The sequence below is a fragment of the Hyperolius riggenbachi genome, chromosome 9, assembly GCF_040937935.1.
Source record: "Hyperolius riggenbachi isolate aHypRig1 chromosome 9, aHypRig1.pri, whole genome shotgun sequence".
NCBI classification, from domain to species: Eukaryota; Metazoa; Chordata; class Amphibia; order Anura; family Hyperoliidae; genus Hyperolius; species Hyperolius riggenbachi.
The window spans coordinates 21,251,081-21,267,348 of NC_090654.1; the positions used below are offsets into that span (position 1 = coordinate 21,251,081).

The 16,268-nt window shown below is 44.0% G+C and overlaps 1 protein-coding gene across 1 annotated transcript in view; it reads left to right on the forward strand.

Annotated features, from left to right (window-relative positions):
• Positions 1 to 15,529, forward strand: part of LOC137532008 (NACHT, LRR and PYD domains-containing protein 3-like) — a 62,003-nt gene extending 46,474 nt beyond the window's left edge. Inside the window, exons 8-10 of the mRNA XM_068252094.1 lie at positions 323 to 493; positions 5,408 to 5,569; positions 14,073 to 15,529. Coding sequence (XP_068108195.1) covers positions 323 to 493; positions 5,408 to 5,569; positions 14,073 to 14,160 — 421 coding nt within the window. The 3' untranslated portion in view covers positions 14,161 to 15,529. The remainder of the gene's footprint in view (positions 1 to 322; positions 494 to 5,407; positions 5,570 to 14,072) is intronic.
• Positions 15,530 to 16,268: the final 739 nt, after the last annotated feature.

Sequence of the window (16,268 nt, forward strand, 5' to 3'; positions counted from 1 at the left end):
GTGCAATACTCTCCTGGTGACATCAGCGGGAGCGAGGACACGGCAATGCAGGCGCAGTGGTTTTCAGACTTTAAAGTCTAAAATTCCAGAAGTGAACCGGAGGCGGGGCCGGAGCAGCGGTGAGTGGCTCCGTGGGTACAGGATGTCTGCGGGGGACCATTAGAAGCCCTGGGTAAGTTCAACTCATTTTCCCCCGACCCCCCCCCCCCCTACAGTATCCCTTTAAGTTGTTAAATGCATAGATATAATATGTATTGATAATTCTTAAGATACAGTTTGACTCTAACATCAAATTTATTGCGCCACTTTTTCTCCCGCTTAGTTTGAGGGAAAATTCCTTCCTCGACCAATCCTGTACCATGCTGGCTCAGGCAATCTATAAAAACTCCACCCTAGAGGAACTCGATCTCTCAAAGAATAACCTGATGGGTAAAGATTTCCACGTCATCATAGAGGCTCTCTCCAATCCAACCTGCACAATATCTAAACTATGGTAAGAATTCCGGCACTGTGCCAAAGCTCTGAGCATTCACAATCTAACGTTTTGCATCAGCTTTACCTGACTGTTATTGAGATTGTGGTTATTGTCATTAAATTGGTTGAAAAAAGACATACCGTACGTCCATCGAGTTCAACCAGAGAACAAAGTACAACACCAGCCTGCTCCCTCACATATCCCTGTTGATCCAGAGAAAGGCGAAAAAAAACCCCACAAGGCATGGTCCAATTATCTCCAAAAGGGAAAAATTCCTTCCCGACTCCAGATGGCAATCAGATAAAATCCCTGGATCAACATTACTGGGCATTACCTAGTAATCATTACATATACATATTTTGTGCTGATATTGAATGTATTATTTTCAATAATTAGTATCATTATTATTGATTTATATAGCGCCATGATCTTCCGTGACGCTGTACAACAGCATACAGGGTATAACAATACAAAATAAACGATACAACTGATGCAGTGAACAAATCAACTGCATATTTTTTACACAGGGTTGGGAGGTATCAGCACACATTACACAGCATTGAGAGACAAAAGGGGAAAAGAGCCCTGGCCAAAAGCTTTATAGTCTGAAGGTTTAAGGTCAAGTGTGGAAGAGAAGGGGAGGAGAGAGATAGGGTGGTAGTTGGGCAGGGAAGAGGGGTTAAGAGAAGATTTTTTTTTAGAGTATTGTCATTATGAGGGCATTTGAGTCTGGATGGAAAGATGCCTTTGGTGATAAAAAAGTTGAAGGGGGAGGTTAAGGCAGGTGAGATGGTAGACTATGGATTACTAATGAGGTGAGAGGGAATCAATGTAAATTCTCCTTCTGACCGTGATAAAATTAACCCCCACCAACTTTAGCGGTTAATAGCAAAGCCCCTTTAAAAGCTAGAATGTTAAGAAGAACAGTGGGAACAAGAGGAAACATTTTTTGCAAAAAGACCTTATACTTTTTGAGAAAATCGATTTTAAAATTTCAAAGAAAAAAGAGCCGATTCATTAAAAGAAGAACCGATTCATTAAAAAGAACATTGAAACTTTAGAATCGATTTTCTCAAAAACTATAAGGTCTTTTTGAAAAAAATTTTCCTCTTATAGTCACTGCCCTCCTCTACATACCCTGCAAATTTTGTGTTTTTACTATGTAAGGGGACTTTGCTAAAGTCGGCGGGCATTAAAGTCTATGGGAAAAATGCGAACCAAACTTTTTTTAAAAAAAAAGTTCCTGGTTCACTGCGAATACGAATCACCGAAGTTCGCCGGGAACCATTCACCGGCGAACCGTTCGGACCATCTCTAGTCTGACATAAAGTGTTAGCGATTGTGTTTTGTGATCTCTAGTGTGTCCCAGGCCTTACATTGATGTAGGATGTACTGGCTGGTGTGTATGTGTGTGTGTATGTATGTGTTTATATATGTATGCATGTATATATTGGTGCACTTCGCATGCTCTGTGATGTACATGGACATATGAAGCTTTCATATTAACATGCACTTCTATCCTCTGCGTTACCACATGGGAGGATGCATTTTTGCAGATGACACACTTCATCTCTTTTTTTTCTGGGCTGTTTGCAACTGAAAATGAGTTCATTTTCAAGAGTACCACGGTTCAGGGAGAATCACAAAACACCTAAGGTGAGAATGCATCCGCATGTGCATTACTGTGTAGAGCACACGAAATGCAAACACACGTGCTACATGCATACACAGCCAGTATCTCTCTCTCACTGTCTACCTGTCCTGCTGAATACCTTGTAGCTTAACTCTGCTTAGTAGCTTGATTCAGAGCTGTAAACAGACAGCAAGGACATCAAGTTACAGCTCTCTCTACTCTGGTTAGCTTGCTCCCCATGTCAATATTTACACAATTCTGTAGTAGAATCACATGTACAAATGTTACAGATTGCCCAGATTTCTGTACAAATACTGCATTACCACAACTCAGTAATTTTAGCCCACTCACAGAACTCAGTAGCATTGGACCAATCAGAAAATGCAGAGTAAACTCAGAAGTATTTGGCCAATCAGAAAATGCAAAAAATTAAATCCGAACTCGGAAACCGATCGGAAATCCGCGAAATCGGTAATCGGCATTGCCGGAAATCGGAATTTCTGCAGAATCGGAAATTGACATTTCCGACCATACCTATCAATAGTCCATGTATTTTCTCTCTCCCCGCCCTCAGAAGTTGTATTCTGCCAGGAAAACTTTTATTGCTGTAATTTGCTTATCAGTGATGTTTACTATTTTCCCGACAAGACAGAAGCTGTCACTTCCATGCCTAGAAATTAACTCTTTCATGTAGCAAAATAAAGCAAGTAAAACAGCCTGGTTATTAATATGTTTTGCACTGTACATACACATGATTATCCCTTCATGTCACATGTCGCCTCAGGAATACTTTAACCTCCATAGCGGTAATCCCGAGTCAGGCTCAGGAAGGAAATCCGCAGCTCAGAGCGGTAATGCTATGCCTGAGTGAGTTATATTCAGGAGCTGCTGCAGATCTCTCTACGGTATGTTTTTAGGGTCTAAAAGCTTGTGAAAAAATGTCACGCTTTTAGACCCTAAATTTTGAAATAATCATACTGCCAGGGAGGCTAGTAACGAGACTAGTAGTAACAGCAACAGTTTAAAAAGATATAATACAATTATTTGAATTGGAAGATGTAAACTTTCAAAAAAGAGTTCGCAAACCCTGCTTATCATTTCCATTAGGGCTCTTTTCCACTAGTGCGGCGTGCGTCTCACAGACGCACGCCGGCACTGAGCGAGTGGGCGGGATCGCAGGCGAATCCCATGAGCCGTGCCATGCACGGCTATGGGATTCGCAGCCTCCGCCGCAAATTCTGCGGGGGGCTGCAGCCGAATCGCTCCCGCAAGCGATTCGGCCGCGGCGCCATTATCCCCTATGGCTGAGTTTCCCCGTGCGATTCATGTGTGGGGAAACTCTGCGGAATCGCAGCGGAAAGTGCGATAGTGGAAACGGGCCCTGAGGGTGCCTTTTCACTTACCTTTGCAATTTTCAGTTGCTTTTTTTTTTATATTCTGTTTTTTTGCACTTTTTTCCATCATCCGATTCTTCTTCTTCTTTTTCTTTCCTTGCAGTTTTAATACAAATTTTGACTTTCCGACTTTTCCATTTATATCAATGAAGAATATTTAAATGAGTTTGAATGTAATTAACTATTTGGAGTGGGAAAATTTGGATTTCTTTTGACTCTCATTGTATGCGATTCACATGTCCATTACAGAACAAAAGCATACACGAAGGCTTTTTTTTCTGCATAAAAATTGAATGCAAAAATTTGCTCAGCAATGCATGTCAAATGTGAATACCATTGACTTGAATTAGATGTGCGACGAACAGGAATGTGCAAAAAAAAAAATGGAAGACGCACATGAATTCTGTCATGTGTGAAGTGGGTATTAAAAGTGGTATGAAATGCAGCATTTCCGCTGTGCTCTAAGGGCTGGAACCCACAAGAGCGCTTTTGGCAGCGTTTTGGCAGCACTGCGATACGCTAGCAGTTTGCCAAAACGCTGGGCTAATGTTAATGGATGGGGCAACTTCCACAGGAGCGTTTGCGTTTCTCAGAAACGCAAACGCAGGACATGCAGCATTTTGGGAGCGTTAGCGCTTCAATGCAAAGTATTGAAACGCTAGCAGAAACGCTCAGCAAAACCTAAACTGAGCGGTTTTGCTAGCGTTTTGCGGTTCAGCACACTGTAACAAAATGAAAAATAATTCACAGGACCAATCAGGATAAAAACGCAAAACGCAAAACGCTAGGCACCCGCTGGGGAAAAAAATACAATGTTGCAAAACACGACCAAAAACGCGCATGAATCCGCTTGCAAACCGCTCAGACAAAACGCTAGCGGTTGCGTTTAGCGTTTGCGGTTTGCAGTGGGTTCCAGGCCTAAAAGATTGTTTACAGCATAGAATCTACTACCACACAAAAAAATGTGTAGCAGAACAGCATTCAAACAGTTAAACACAGCACTTTGTTCTTCAGTGGAAAGCTCCTTGCTTCAGTGGAAAGCTTCTGGCCACATCCAAAGAGGTGATAATGTTATCTTTTGTTTACTTTCCTTTGTCAGAAACATCTGCTGAAATTGAGCTATACTAAACTAAGAAGTGATCACTAGATAGATTTTAAAGAGACACTGAAAAGCGAAAAAAATATATGATATAATGAATTGGTTGTGTAGTACGGATAATTACTAGAACATTAGAAGCAAAGAAAATATTCTCATATTTTTATTTTCAGTCATACCGTTTTTTTATAACATTACATCATGCTCTAATATTTGCAGTTTACACACTACTCAGCATTCTAAATGATTTTACAGAGCAGGCCAGTGAACTTTTGAACTGTCCTCTGCAGAAAAAAAACACAATACAATGACAGACACTTGAGATATAAGCTTCAGAAGACAGAGCTCTCTGCGACTTTGAAAGTTGTGGAGCTCAATGGCTCTTTTGCATAGATAACTGGAATTTCTTAACTCTTCCTGTACTGGAAACAATATTAGACTTATGTCTCTGCTCCTAATATTTTATTTCTTAGCTGTACTACACATACAAATCAAATCATCATTCATTTGTTTTCGCTTCAGTTTCTCTTTAATACATAAATACAGCAGCTATGCAATAAAATGCAATGCCAGCTTTCAGAGCAGATACACTGTACTTTGGGAACTTGTAATTTGTAAACAGACAATATTACTTGTACACAAAAGAAAATATGATAACTGTATGGATAATAAAATGTAGTAAAACACATTTTTATTGAATGTTATGACAGAGTTTTATCCCACTTTAACGTAAAATGTAATGAAAAGTTGAAGGTATGCAAAGCTGATTTAATATATAGACTTAATGTTCTGCCTCGTGTCTCCTCCAGGCTGCAGCAGGTGAAGATGAATGACCAGTACAGCCCGTGTCTGAGGTCACTGGGAGGCAACCCAAATCTGGAGCTCTTAGATCTGGGTCTTAATTACCTCACTGATAACAGTGGCGGGTACATCAAAGAGCTGATCGAGAGGTCCAAACTGAGAGAGCTCAGGTGAGTGTTGAAAAATACAAAAACATCTTAACCACTTAACCACTAAGGGTTTTTTCCCATTATAGGATACCCGAAGTGACATGTGACATGATGAGATAGACATGGGTATGTAAAGTGCCAAGCACACAAATAACTATGCTGTGTTCCTTTTTTCTTTCTCTGCCTGAAAGAGTTAAATATCAGGTATGTAAGTGGCTGACTCAGTCCTGACTCAGACAGGAAGTGACTACAGTGTGACCCTATTATGTCTATATTATGAAGTGTCACCAGGCCGCCTCTGAATGGCCTCAGCTCAGAGATGCGCTGAGCCCCCCCAGAAACTACAAACGCACCTTGAACCCAAACAGAGGCTCTGCATATACACCAAAAGAAAACTATTAAGTGGGAGCAGCTGACCAGAAATAAATCAATCAAAGATAGCAAAGAAATGAACAGCGCTACTTAAAAACAGATGAGTGCTTACCTGCAAAAAAGTGCAGGCCCCACTCATGGGATTCAAATACACAATGAGCACACACATGACCTGTCTAACATCCTCCAAGTGGTAGACAGGTCATGTGTATGCTCATTGTGTATTTGAATCCCATGAGTGGGGCCTGCACTTTTTTGCAGGTAAGCACTCATCTGTTTTTAAGTAGCGCTGTTCATTTCTTTGCTATCTTTGATTGATTTATTTCTGGTCAGCTGCTCCCACTTAATAGTTTTCTTTTGGTGTATATGCAGAGCCTCTGTTTGGGTTCAAGGTGCGTTTGTAGTTTCTGGGGGGGCTCAGCGCATCTCTGAGCTGAGGCCATTCAGAGGCGGCCTGGTGATGCGCTGATCCCACCTTTTTTTGCGCAATAGTTATGTGTGTGCTTGGCACTGTACATACCCATGTCTATCTCATCATGTCACATGTCACTTCGGGTATCCTTTAAGAACCAGAGCAATTTTCACATTTCAGTGCTCCTGGGTACAGCAAAGAGACAATAGAAGGTCTGGGCACCGGATAGATAAGAGAGGGATTAGAGTGGAAAGATTGGAGCTAGATAAAGGAGAGGAAAGATGACAGATAGAAGAAAAAAATTAAGTTAAATAAAGAAGAGGCAAAAGGAGGTGATATAGAGCAGAGTCCCTCAACCCTGTACTCAGGGCCCACCAACAGTACGTTTTGCAGAAAACCACAAACATGGACAGGTGGGGTAATTAGTGTCTCAGCAGAGCTGATTAACTTCTTCTGTGGATTTCCACAAAATACGCACTGTTGGTGGGCCCCACTGGCGTAACAATAGGGCCTGCAGCCCCTGCTCCCACGGGGGGGGGGGGAGGGCTGGAGGGGACGCAGCATGAGGGGAAAGCCATGGCTACAGTCGGTGGGGAAAGGGGGACGTTCCCCCCCATACCTCGGGGCTCTCCCCTCTGCGCTCCCCTCCAGCTTAAATGAGTGTCCGGGCAGCGGCTGATACAAACTTTCCGTGCGCTCCAGCGTGCGTTCCTCTCGCTAGTCTCCTGTGCGACTTCCTGTATAAACAGGAAGTCGCGTCAGAGACTAGAGAGAGTTACACCCCTGGTGGGCCCTGAGGACAGGGTTGGGGAACACTGAATTATAGCGGAGCATAGAGATCTATGAAGACAAATTAATAGAATCGGTAGCGAGGGAACAGCGAGAGAGAACAAAGAAAAAAGGAAAAGGAAAGATAAACTGGAAGGTAGAAGCAAAGAAATAAAGGTAAAGGAGAAAAGAGAAATAAAGTAATAGAGAAAGTCGATGATGTAGAGAGAAGAGATCATAAAGAATATTACCCGCAGGTGCAAACCCAGGGTTTTCAAGGGGGTAATTCCTGAAAGGTCAAGGTGTACAATATACAGTAAAACAATATGGCAGGACGTCATGCTGGGTACACTTCATGCAATTTCCCATCCGACTGACAGGATCTGACAATTATTTCCTAAATGTCCAATCTGCTCCTGATCGACAACGGGATCGATCAGGAGCAGTTTGGATACAGATAATAATGAGGACAGGTGGCATTGCTAATGAAGGAGAAAGTGAAGCATTCACCCAGCAGGACACAGGGCTGTGCATATATCGGACTCTGTTAAGTTCTCCAGAGCTGCTCCATGCTCTGTACATACACTGCTGCTACATCCAAAGTCAACTGTAGCAGGGACAGAAAGTGGGTGGGCCCCATATAGTGTAGGCAACAGCATGGTGCTGTGAGTTGCAGGATGCCTGCAGATATTCTGGTGTCTCAACTTGTGCCTCTCCCCAGACACTGTACCTGCCCTGGTCTGAGGGGGGATTCTGGGCAGCTGTAATCCCCCCCTGCGTTTGCCAATGACCCGGGAGGGGATAAAATGGAGAAAGATAGGCCGATATTGAAAAAAAAAAAAGGATACCTGGAAACGTGCGCTCCCAGAAAGACTGATAGTAGAATATCGTTAAATCTATCTATATTCTATGGTTACAGCGTAAAAAAAACAGTAGTAAAATATCGGTAATAAATATTGATATTTTACTACAGCTAAACATAACTCTAGTTTCCCACTAACAAAAATGCTGATTTTGGGGTGCCACACTTTAGTCGCCCATGCGTGCATGAAAAAAAGGCACGGCGAAAAAAGAGCTTGGCTTGATAACCAACTGGCGCGGGTGGATAACAAAATCTGATAACGATAAACATTGTTGTCAAACTTGGTTAACGATAAATACCATTGTAATTACAGACGGGAAATAATAATGAAAAGATATTAACTTCCATGGTGGTAAGCCTAACCTAGGATCGGGCTAGCCACCGCAGGGGATCACATGGCCCCGGGAGGATTTTTGCCTATAAAATGTTATTTATATTCGTCAGCTAGCACTTTGCTAGCTAAGTATGCCCCCCAAGTGCCTCCGGTCCCCTCTGATCACTGCCGATTGCCGCCGGTATACGTATCCCCCAGGGATCCCGCAATGGCGCAGCCTCCCAATCAGCTCCCGCCTTCGCTATGGGGAGGATCGGAACTGCGCATGAGGTCATGACGTCAATGATGTCATGACCTCATGTCAGATCGTTGCCATAGCGACAGTGAAGCTGTATGTAGAAGCTGCGTCTCTCGCGTGATCGCAGACGGGTAAATATTACCGTCAGCGATCGGGGGGATCAGAGGGGACCGGAGGCACTTGGGGGGCATACTTAGCTAGTGAAATGCTAGCTGAAGAATATAAATAACATTTTATAGGCAAAAATCCTCCCGCGGACGCAGACATTGAAACTGCGTACCGCCAGGGAGGTTAATGTTAAAAATCGTTACGTAATTCAACAATACAGCTTAACCCAACTTGCCTAACCCTAACCCCTCCCTCTGCAGAAACACCCTTTTACACATAGAATCATTTTAGCTGAGTCACTCTTCTGTGGAGTCTTTTCAAGCCCAAGCCTGCCACCTCTTGGCTCAGATTTCCTGCTTTGCATAATGAGAGCTGTGATGACATGGGAGGGGCTGCTCCTGCTGAGAGAGAAGCTCTGAAACAGACAAGTGTGGCTGCAATATGATCTGTGTGCTCTGTCTGTATAGATAATGATGATGACTGCAGTTTAATTCCTATGAGAGACACTTCCTACAGGCAGTGGCACATCATACCAAAATGAAAGCACAGAGGTGAAAGGCTGCAGCAGCCTTTCTCATATAGCCTAGGTAGCAGCATAGTCTCATATAGCCTAGACAGCACATCCAGAACAACTCATAACCCGGAAGCAGAAGGGATATGAGCCGGCGGCCATATATGATTTTTCCTGGAGCAATAATGGATAAAAAACACTAAAAAGGGCACACCAGAGCGGCGAAATTATCAGGTAGAGCATTTATTCTTTACAAGCTATCGACTGATATGTTTATTTTATGTGAAACGTTCATCTCTGGTTCCCTTTAAGTCTATGGCGGTGCCCTTTTCATCCACCCTCATCCTGCGCCCTTTTTTCCTGCTACCGTCGCCTATAGAAATATTGGGAATGGTGGGAAATTTGGCACCCGCAGCTCCTAATAAATATTGGATGCCTGGGCCACCCACAATGCAAAATAAGACTACAAATACCTTGGCAGCCCCAGCACCAGGGGCGTTGCAATAGCCATAGCACCCATAGCATCTGCTATGGGGCCCTGGAGCAGAGGGTCCCAGGTGGTGCTTGATGCATTCACTATAAATTTTCTTGTATTCCTCGATCCTCTCAGTCCCCATGGACTATATACAATGCGTATTCCACGAGAATTTAAATTGCCAATTAACTCAAATCCATTGGATATGGGGCAGGGGGCATAGCTAAAGAGTGCATACATTAGAGGGCCCCTTGAAAGTTTTGCAATGGGGCCCCATAATCTCTAGCTATGCCACTCCCTGGCACCCGAAATTTATTGGGAGCTGCGGGTGCCCAAATTCCCCACTATTACCGATATTTCTATGGGTGCCTGTGGTGGCATTCAAATTTCTGCCACTAGCATGCTCCCAAATGTTCTGCTCCCGAAGATAGCGCTTATATAACAGATGGAAGAAGGGATTGAACATGGAGACATAGAGGCTAGTGGAATTATCAATTGTATGTATATAGTGTGTAGGAGGGTTGAGGAGGCGCCCAATCTATTTGCACAGATTTGGTGTATCTCATATATTGAAGAGCATTAGTTTCGATAATAAAAGATGGAAGGTCCTACCTCAAAAGAAGCAGTCCGTCCATTCAATTCGGAGAAAAGTAGAAACTTTATGACTGACAACGCGTTTTGCGGTAAACACCGCTTCTTCAGGTCGAATACTGTGCCTCAGTGGGTCAAGCAATAGGTTTGAGCGCCTCTGTGATATGTATATAGTGCTTACATCTTCCAGTAGCACTGTACATAGTACAAAACACAGGTGGGGAGCATAGATACATAAGAAGTTCAGCACACCGTACAAACAGAACATCCAGCAACACAAATACAAATACATACAACTCATGTGTAGAATGAAAACATCACCATTACTGGTACATGTTCATTGGATGTTGAACAAAAGAAACAGTAAACACTAGAGGGAAGTCCCTGCCCTTGTGAGCTTGTAATCTAGAGGGTAGTGGGTTGGAGACACTAGAGGAGGAAATAAAGTGGTTAGCAGATAGCTAGCTGTAACACATTATAAGCTTTTCGGAAGAGGTGTGTTTTGAGGTTGCGTTTGAAGATTTTCAGGCTAGGAGCATGATGGACAGGCTGTGAGAGAGTTCCAAAGGAGAGGTGACACTCGTGAGAAGTCCTGGATGTAAGAGTGAGAGGAGGTGACCAAAATGGAGGACAGGAGGGTTTTGTGGTTGGAGCGAAGGATCCATGAAGAATGGTATCTGGAGATTAATGAAGGAATGTATTGTGGGGACAGCTTTTGTGAAATAAAGAATGAAAAGGCAAGAGATGAAATAATGGAATAAAAAGCAATTAAATCAGCCACTTGTTGTGTAGGCTGTTTGGTCTGCAGTAAAGTATGGAAGGTCTCTCCTACACGTTATTAGTAGTGATGTGATGGTGGTCGAACGTGATGCAGCAATGCTTTGGCAAGGAATCTAATACTGTTTTATGTAATACTATGGGAGTTGGAGGCTTAAAGTGTACCTGAAGGGGAAAACGGTGCTCCAAATGGGTAATTACCTCATTAGAGGGAAGTCTCTGGATAATCCATTAGTTGCTCCACCAATCCAGTGCTGGGACACCCGGGACCTTGAAGACAAGCGCTTTGTCGAGTGGTACACATGGCCGCCCTCCTGTCCATGAATGAGCACAGCTGCACTGCACTGGATTCCTCGTGCCTAGCACTGTGCAGTAGCATAGAACCTTTTGAGCTTGTCTTTTTCCGCCAAGCTTGTTCATGGACGGGGTCATGGCCATGAACTTCTAGAGGTCCCAGCACTGGATTGGTGGTTGGGAGGAGGATACGGGAAGCTTCTGGAGGATCTAGAGCAGTCATTCTCAACGTTTTTTACCTGGAGGAAATCCTGCAAAAAAATTTGGATCTTAAGGAACCCCTGCATTTATTTTGCTGGAAGCATGGTCTTTAAAGTGAATGGGAAGCGCATTTTTAAAAAAAATGAAGCAAATACTTACCTAAGGAGAGGGAAGGCTCTGGGTTGTATAGTGCCTTCCATCTCTTCTCTCGGTGCCCTCTATCCTGTGCTGGCTCCCCTCCGTTTCAATCCCCCACCGAAAGGGTATTTGGAAGTCTTCGGGAGCCGTGTCCTCCCGAAGACGTGCGGCTCCATACTGCACAGGCGTGAGCGTGCAAGAGAGCGTGCTCAGGGGCAAACGCAGGATTTTTAAGGGGGGGGTTCCTGAAAGGTCCAGAAGCACGTATGTCCCCGAGTGCTTCCGAATACAGGTGGCTCCATACTGCCCATGCACAAAAGTGCACTGGCGTATTACGGAGCTGCCTATCTTTGGAAGTACTCAAGGACACGAGTGTTTCTGAGGGCTTCTGGTAGCAGCAAATGTGAACGGGGTACAGCGCTAGCACAACTCCCCGAGAGAGGAACGGGAGATCGACTTAGTTTGGACAATTCAGTGGAATATGCTACATAGTGTCACATAGCGCAAGCGATACCCATATGATGCAGGGATATATGCATCTGCGGAAGATGGCGGCGCTATATAAATACTAAATAATAATATTTTGCCTCACCAGGATTGCACTTTTATTTAGCTTTCCTGTATGACAAGAACACACAGCCAGCTCTAGGGGAAGATGGAAACAAAGGTGAATGAAGGAGGCTGGTGCACACCAAGAGTGCTTCTGAGCGGTTTTCAAATCAACAGTGATTTGAAAAGCGCTTGGCTAATGTTACCCTATGAGGGTGTTCCCACAGCAGCGTTGTGATTTTTTCAAAATCGCATGTATACTGCATGTAGCATGTTTTTGAGCAATTCATTCAAAAATCGCTGGAGGGAGGCACCAGAAGTAAGAAGGGAGGGAGAATGAGGCTGTTTATATTATGCGGGCTTCCCTGGCTGAATACACAGCTCAGTACAGGGGGGAGGTTCCAGACACCCGGAATAGCCCCCTCCGTTCGCCAGTGGTGCTTGTGCAGGTGCAGTACAGGGCCGCCCTTCTTCAGGAGCACTCGGGCTCCCTGAAGACTTCTAAAGCCTCCTTCGGCCGGGTAAAGCAGTATTTGACTAAATAAGTCAAATACTGCTACCGGGCAAGCCAGCACTGGAACGAGGGGACCAGGAGAGGAGCCGGAAGGCTCTATAGGACCCAGAGCCTTCCCTCTCCTTGGGTAAGTATCTGTCTCATTTTTTTTTAAATGCGGTTCCCATTCACTTTAAAAGAAGTCGTGGCTGTTTATTTTACTACCCCTGCTACAGTATCTCCTTATTCTAGTGGGGTTTTTTTTAGCAATGCGCTTTTTTACAAAACCCCCCATTATAATGTGCTCTATCATACTTACCCCACCACCACGATGGGGAAAATGACAAGAAGCCCCTGCAGAGTACTCAAGGAACCCTGGGGTTCCAGGGAACACTGGTTGAGAAAGCTTGATCTAGACCATACATGTCAAACTCTGGCCCGTGGGCCAAATCTGGCCCTCAGAGCCATTCAATTTGACCCTCAAGTGGTTTCCCCACTTTGCATTATGTTTGGCCCCTCTAGACCAACGGGGATGCTATATTGGAGGTGAAGCCTTAGAACACCTGGGAAGCATTATGGGGGAGGAAGGGGGAAAGCACTAAACACTAGGGAACTGTATATTGGGGAGATACCAAGGAACTGTATAGGGGTTGAAGGGGAGCACTGGACACCAGGGAACTTTATAAGGGAGGAAGGTGGCCAGTAGACATTGAGGTTGGCCCATGATTTGGTCCCAATGTACAATTTTGTCCCACTTTGTATTTGAGTTTGACACTCCTGATCTAGAGGCTTCTCTCTACAGAGGTAAGTATATCACTTTTTCTCCTTTGGATCTCACGGGTTTGTTTTAAGATCACAAGGTTTACATAAATAAAACCCAACACCTTCAGAGCTGTGAGTGTGGCATGCATGTCCCTATTTTTCTTCTCTATTAGCACCTCATTCAATGAAAATGTTTAAGTGTCCATTATGTTCTAATCTTATATTCCTATTTATGTTTACAATGTAATACGTCCTGATGTACACAGATGTTCCAGTAACCCAAAAAACATCCCCTAGCCCTAACTTCCTGAATCCTGAACAAAACTTAAACCTTTTCACTCATTAAAATAAACAAGTATTCCTCCAATAACCCTATCTAAGGCTAGAAACCCACTAGGAGAGCTTTTCTGAGCTCTTTGTGATTTGAAAAGCTCTAGCTAATGTAATGCTATGGGTGTGATCCAACTTGAGTGATGTGATTTTATAAAAATCCCCCATAGCATTGCATTACCAAGAGCTTTTTCAAATCACTCACGCTTAGCAAAGCGCTCCCAGTGGGTTTCTGGCCCAACACTGAAAGCAGTTTCCACTAAGCTGATTTTGTCTTTTAATAACGCCATTTTGTTTTCCTCTTTGCAGGATTAACACAAATGACTTTTCTAAGCAGGCTGAAGAAACCTTAAAGAGTCTGGAAAGAATAAGACCTGGTCTACAAATACTTCTTTGATGGAAACCCAGATCATTCCTTATCCTGGAGATATTTCTCTCTGCCTTTTTTAGACACCTAACTTTGGCTCCTGCCTTGTGCCACACACGACTGTGAAGTTTAGTGATAGTCATCTCTTGGGGAACTGGTGGAGGAGCATGTGATTTGTTTGATCAGCGGATTTGCTGTGATCACATCCTGCTTAAACACATGATCATGGCTAGCAAATCAGAGACTTGCTTATCTATCACCTGACCAAACTGATCACATGCTTCTCCATGAGTTCTCCTAGACACACGACCATCACTAGTGAAGTTCTTTATCATCATTTGTGAACTTTGTTTATGTTCTACAACCGCAAAAACAAAAATGTGCAGTAGATATTAAAGGAGAACTGAATCATTTTTTTTTCAATTGAAAACTGCTATTTAGGTACGTCACTTTAATTCAGACACACTAAGATGTGCAGGTGTCCTCCTTTTTCATTTGTCGATTTTTCCAGTCTCCTCTCCATTAATTTTTTTTATCCTAAAAGTCGAATATTCAATCTAAAGGAAGACACGTAGCTGTGGCGGCTGTTCTTCCCCCACTCCGCCCACTTTCGCCCACAGACTACGTCATCCTTGACATCATTGTGTGTGCGCTAGTCATTTGCGTGGCTCATGCCTGTGTTTGTTTCACAGGCAAGACAGCGAGAGAGCTGCCATAGTCGGCACATGCCACTTGCTATTATGTCCTCTGGCACTCCAGATTTCGGCTCTGCGACTCCATATGCGATGGCGATGTGCACGAGAGGGCATAGAGCACATGCTCAAGGCTGATGTCCTCTCGTGCACGTCTGTAATGAGAAGTGCACAAGTAGTGTGCATGCCACAATGCCCCAGAAGTACTTCCCGGGTCGCGGCCATCTTGGGGATTTATGCAAGGTTTTAGAATAGAAATTGAATGTGCCTGGAGCAGACGAGAGCATCGAAATAGGGTGCGAAGGGATAGCAGCAACATGCTGATCAAGGTATTAGGTTTATGTATAAAATGTGTAAAATAATTCAAATCTGCTTTAAAGGAAGTTTTCACTTAACTGTGCAGATTTATACAAAATCCCAAATGCAAAGTTTTTAGTCATAAAGTAAGTTCCAGGGTTGCTAGGAAGCCCAAGAACATGCTTTCTTCTACGTGATCAATCCAACCATGATTCAGAAGTCTGAGGGTAGGAACATATGCGGTTTCCACTATGAGCTATGAGGAAAACTCACGCGATTCTGCCTAGTGTGTTCCTACCCTGGAGCTTGCTATGATAATTCTGGTCAGATGGTTACTAAGGGAAAATTTTAACTGAAATATATCTATATAGAAAAGTGTATAATAAAAACATTTATCTCTTAAAAAAAAAGTGTTGGTAGAGTTATTAACTCCTGAAAATTGAGGCTTAAAGGGAACCTGAACAGTAACCTAAATTCAAATATTTCACTTACCTAGGGCTTCCTCCAGCCCACCGTAGGCCGTGAGGTCCCCTGGTGTCCTCTTGGCTCCTCTCCGTGTCCCGGCTGGTGGCTCCCATTACCTCCCAGACCGGGTGTCGGGTGACTCTTCCTAGATCCTGAGGCTCGTGGTCATCATGCCGGCCGCTACGCGTCATCACGCCGGCCAGCGTGACAGGCCTATGCATGCGTGGTTTAGAGTTAGAGCCGGCCTCCATGTTGACGCGTAGCAGCCTGCGTGATGACGACTAGCGTCAGGATCCAGGAATAGTTGCCCTGACACCTGGGTGTTGCCGGTAACTGGAGCCGGTGGCGGGAGACAGAGAGGAGCCAGGAGGACGCCGGGGGACCTCGCGGCCTACATTGGGCTGGAGGAAGCCCCAGGTAAGTGAAATATTTGAATTTAGGTTACTGCTCAGGGTCCCTTTAAGCTGATGAATTACAGATCTCCCCGTATCAGACTACAATTGAGTTAAAAAATGACAAGCAACCGATATCGGGCATCATGTCTGATCCAACTGGTGGATCAATTTCACTGACTTAGCCTAGGGCCGATTTTTAAGGCCCCATTCACATCTAAAATCGCAAAACTCTAGCGCTTAACGCTCGCATTTTACTCAAGTGATTTCACTCCGATTAGTGCGGTAAAAA